The sequence below is a fragment of the Meleagris gallopavo genome, chromosome 1 (assembly GCF_000146605.3).
Source record: "Meleagris gallopavo isolate NT-WF06-2002-E0010 breed Aviagen turkey brand Nicholas breeding stock chromosome 1, Turkey_5.1, whole genome shotgun sequence".
NCBI classification, from domain to species: Eukaryota; Metazoa; Chordata; class Aves; order Galliformes; family Phasianidae; genus Meleagris; species Meleagris gallopavo.
The window spans coordinates 26,111,727-26,115,323 of record NC_015011.2 but is presented as its reverse complement, the minus strand read 5'-3'; the positions used below and the strand labels follow the sequence as shown (position 1 = coordinate 26,115,323).

The window sequence follows — 3,597 nt, the reverse complement described above, 5'->3', positions numbered from 1 at the left end:
CAAAGGCTACAGAAACGCCAGCTCTGCCCTGAGCTTTGCTTGTGAACTCAGCCTCTGCGGTGCTTTCAGGAAGGCCTTATCAGGGGATGGGAAATGCTGGAGATGGCCCACTTGGGCTGAAACCCAGTGAGTTCTGTTGCTTATTTTGCTAGAACAGGAGCAGCCAAGCAGCCGCTCCTAGTCTGTGTGCGGATGCTGGCTGCCTGGTAGTGAATTGCCTTCTGATGGGCTGAAGTGGGATAATGCTAGGCAGCTCACTGCCAGTAGCATGGGATCATGTCTTGCACTAACTGAAACCAGTGGGAGCTATAGTTAGCTACGCCAGCTATGTTTATCTGTATTTTCAAATTTCTGGGCTGTTTTGACCCATTATGAGGAGGCTGCCTACTCGAATCTTTGTTGGTACATCTGTTGGCTCACTGAAAGTTTCCTTTGCGGGCTCTCAGAATAGCTCTTACCTCAGTGCACTGCAGGCCCAGCAGGGGTGGCCACGCACACCGAACCGCGTCCGCCTAAACCCAACCTCGCGTTCCCAGACATCATGGGACTGACGCTGGCCCTTCTTTGCAGAGCACCATGTCCCAGGCACGGCGGAGCCCCAGGCGTGTCCTTCTCTCCAGATACCCCGACGGAGCGCCAGAGGAGCAGACGTACGGCAGCCTCCTGGCAGCGCCAGACACTGCAGAGCAAATGGAACTCAATATCAGGTATCACGTCGCAAGAATGCTGCTTCTGTCCTCCCCACCCGCATCCGAGCCCCCTGACCTTCACAAGGCTCCTGGTTAAGCCCAGGAATCACAGTGGGTGATATTGAAAGTTGATGCAAGTGGAGATAACCTGTAGTGCTCAGCACTGACGGCACAAGATTATGCTGCATTAAATGTCTGTAACTTTCTATGCTGTCCAGGGACGCAGATGTGGCTCTTCATTAGAGGCCCACCTGTTAGAACAAGCAGCTGAGGAGGCTGCTTTTACGTAATTCTCCAGGCGCCTCTCACAACAAACTGATAATGCTATACTCCTTTGTTCTTTCTTTTTTCTTTTTTTCTTTTTAAATTTCACACATACATTTTTCCAGTTCAGGGATCGGAGGCTGTTTTTTGCAAGATCTGTGAAAATTCCTTTCTGTGTTGATTTATTTTTTTGTTTAACCAACCAAACCAACCTTAAGTTCATCTAAGTGGATCCATAGAATTTGACTTGTAAGCCCACTTTTTGTGCAGCATAAGTGGACCTCAGCAGAAATACGAGTTCAAATAAAAACACGTAGTCATAATTATTTTTACTTAAAACAAAAAGCATGCACGCTTAAGAGAACCTATACTTATTTCATTGGAAATTTTCATCAGAGTGCATACAGTTTCATAGAGTGCAAACAGTTTGGGGATGCACACAAATTCCTGACCTTTCATGCTGGACAGCAGCTGCAGCACAGGGACCCGCCTGCCGTGGAGCTCCCCACAGATGCTGTTTCGGTTGGCTCATATTCCAGCATCACTCGCTAGCTGGAGAACTGCTCTGTGCCATGGCGAGCGCTGAAGTGAATCTGTTGGACAAAAGAAGTAATTGGTTATGTAATGTGAGGTGTTTTGAGACATCTGAAGTGAAAGCTTTGTGAAATATTTTGACTGTGGAAAAAAAATCCTAGAAACAATTCTGTTGCATATTGTAAAATATATGTATCATGTCTGGGTCCATCCGCGGTTCGAAGTTCAAGAGAAGACTTGATCGTGGAGTGAAGGATATCAAAGGACAGTCCACTTGTAGAGTAGTCACAACCATATGTCTCAATCATGTGATATGCAAAAAATCTTTGGATGGCATTAAGCATGCCTGTAGATCTCAGGTTTAGCTCTTGCACATGATCAGGTGGAAGAAGAGTTGGCTGGCCATCAGGACTAAAGAGAAGAAAAACAATTCTGATCAATAATTACCTCAGGTTTAGCAGACTTTTAGCAATTGAAAATTTCTTCCTGTGGCATATTTTTTCTGCTATGAAGCACCGCTAGTGTAAATTCAAATTAACTTGAAAAACAGTTTACAAACAATGCCAAACACTGTATTTCAGTGAGGAGCCACTGTCTTCCCCTCCCTTTTGTCACGCTTTCTCCACTTCAAAGTGTGAACCTTTACTCAGCCCCATGCAGTTTTTTCCATGCAGGGAGAAAGAGAGATAGCGTCTCTGGACTTGGATTTGTTCTTGCCCACACTCTGAACTTGCTGGATAAAGACAAGCAGTGATGTGAACACGCCAGGCTCCCCTATTTCATCAAGTCCACTTAAAGAGCACTGCCATCAGACAGGCACTTCTTCACAGCCATCTGGGTGCAGGAAAAACAAGTGCTAGTTTGCACAAAAAATATCAAGCAAACTAATTTTCAACAACAGAGTAGAAGAAACGCAAGTCACATTTTAGTCTGATATTTTGAATTCACGTATCTCTGTTCCAAAGTAGTCCTTATGCAATATGGTACTCCCTTATGCAGATACAATAACCCACTTGCGTGTGCTGGCTGTGTGTGTCCATCTTTCAGCATAAGAAGTAACTTTCAGATAATGGTGTTCGCAGTTTAGAAAATGAAAGTTCTAAGAAAATGATGAACTGTAGCTGGAACAAGCCAAGTGTATTCAAGTATGTGGGCATATGTACCTGACTAGTAATGGAAGAGCTTCATTATTTCAAAGTGCAAGCTATTCATTAATCGTAAGAGCAAGAGATTTGGTCCTTCCAGACACCCAGTGGAGTCAGTTACTCACTCTTTTTGAAGCAATACAAAAGTACCTAAGTAACAGCACTGGACTGCCTCTATGTGCTAACAGTTCACTTACGCTACTGTGAAGTTGAAGGACATGGTAACCATACCTGCAGAAGTTGGTGGGAACCACAACAGCATAACCCACACACGTTCCTCCCAGACAGTTCCCCAACTCATGAAACAGCCCATGAGCCATGGACTCCAGAGGCAGAACAATGAGAAATGCACTCATGAAGATCCCATTGGATGGCTAGAAAGAAAATAGACAGATTTAGGTACTGCATAAAAAGCTCTTCCTATACACAGTTTTAATGTGTTTTCCCTGTACTGATCAAACATAACATGGAATGAGAGTTGTTATATGTAACGAATACTTACATCTTTACATATACATTAAACAGTGAGTACTCTAAAGACAAATGAAAGGTCAATTTGGAGACGCTGGTGGTAAGCAGGGATCACTCTTCTGAAAGGAATGCATTTGAAATCACTGACAGCACAGGATTTAGGTTTGAAAGCCCTGATCATAGCTTAAGCTTTACCCATTTAAGCAGCGATATCAAATGCCACAAAATTATTTATGTGTATAAAATAAGTACTTCTGTAAATATTAGCAGGATTGGGACTTAATCAGTAAGGTACTGCAGACAATATTATGCACCTAGCATGAAATGACAGTGTACTATAACATAGCATTAAAAATAACTGTTTCACTATTCTTGCTTTTTAATGCTAAGAGATTGTACATATTTATTTATTTATACATATCTCCTCAGCAAGGTACAATTTAATGTGTCACACAAAGACACATTAAGAACATCACTGCGATTACTGCACACTG

The 3,597-nt window shown here is 43.1% G+C and overlaps 1 protein-coding gene and 1 pseudogene across 1 annotated transcript; both read right to left on the bottom strand.

Moving 5' to 3' along the window:
- The window catches only part of LOC100547350, a 1,274-nt pseudogene extending 734 nt beyond the window's left edge, over window positions 1-540 (bottom strand).
- Window positions 541-1,546: 1,006 nt separating this feature from the next.
- Window positions 1,547-3,520, bottom strand: LOC116216606 (transmembrane protein 168-like). The gene is made up of 2 exons (XM_031553284.1): window positions 2,864-3,520; window positions 1,547-1,898 (listed from the first exon to the last, which is right to left on the bottom strand). The coding sequence occupies exons 1-2, from the start codon at window positions 2,986-2,988 to the stop codon at window positions 1,571-1,573; spliced, it is 453 nt and encodes a 150-aa protein (XP_031409144.1). The 5' UTR covers window positions 2,989-3,520; the 3' UTR covers window positions 1,547-1,570.
- Between the last annotated feature and the right edge of the window lie 77 nt (window positions 3,521-3,597).

Bases quoted from the DNA above. Each gene is read 5' to 3' on its own strand.
- LOC116216606 (XM_031553284.1), bottom strand. From the start codon at position 2,988: ATGAGTGCATTTCTCATTGTTCTGCCTCTGGAGTCCATGGCTCATGGG. The intron at 1,899-2,863 runs GTATGGTTACCA...TCTTCTCTTTAG, and splicing joins GTTCCCACCAACTTCTGCAG to TCCTGATGGCCAGCCAACTC.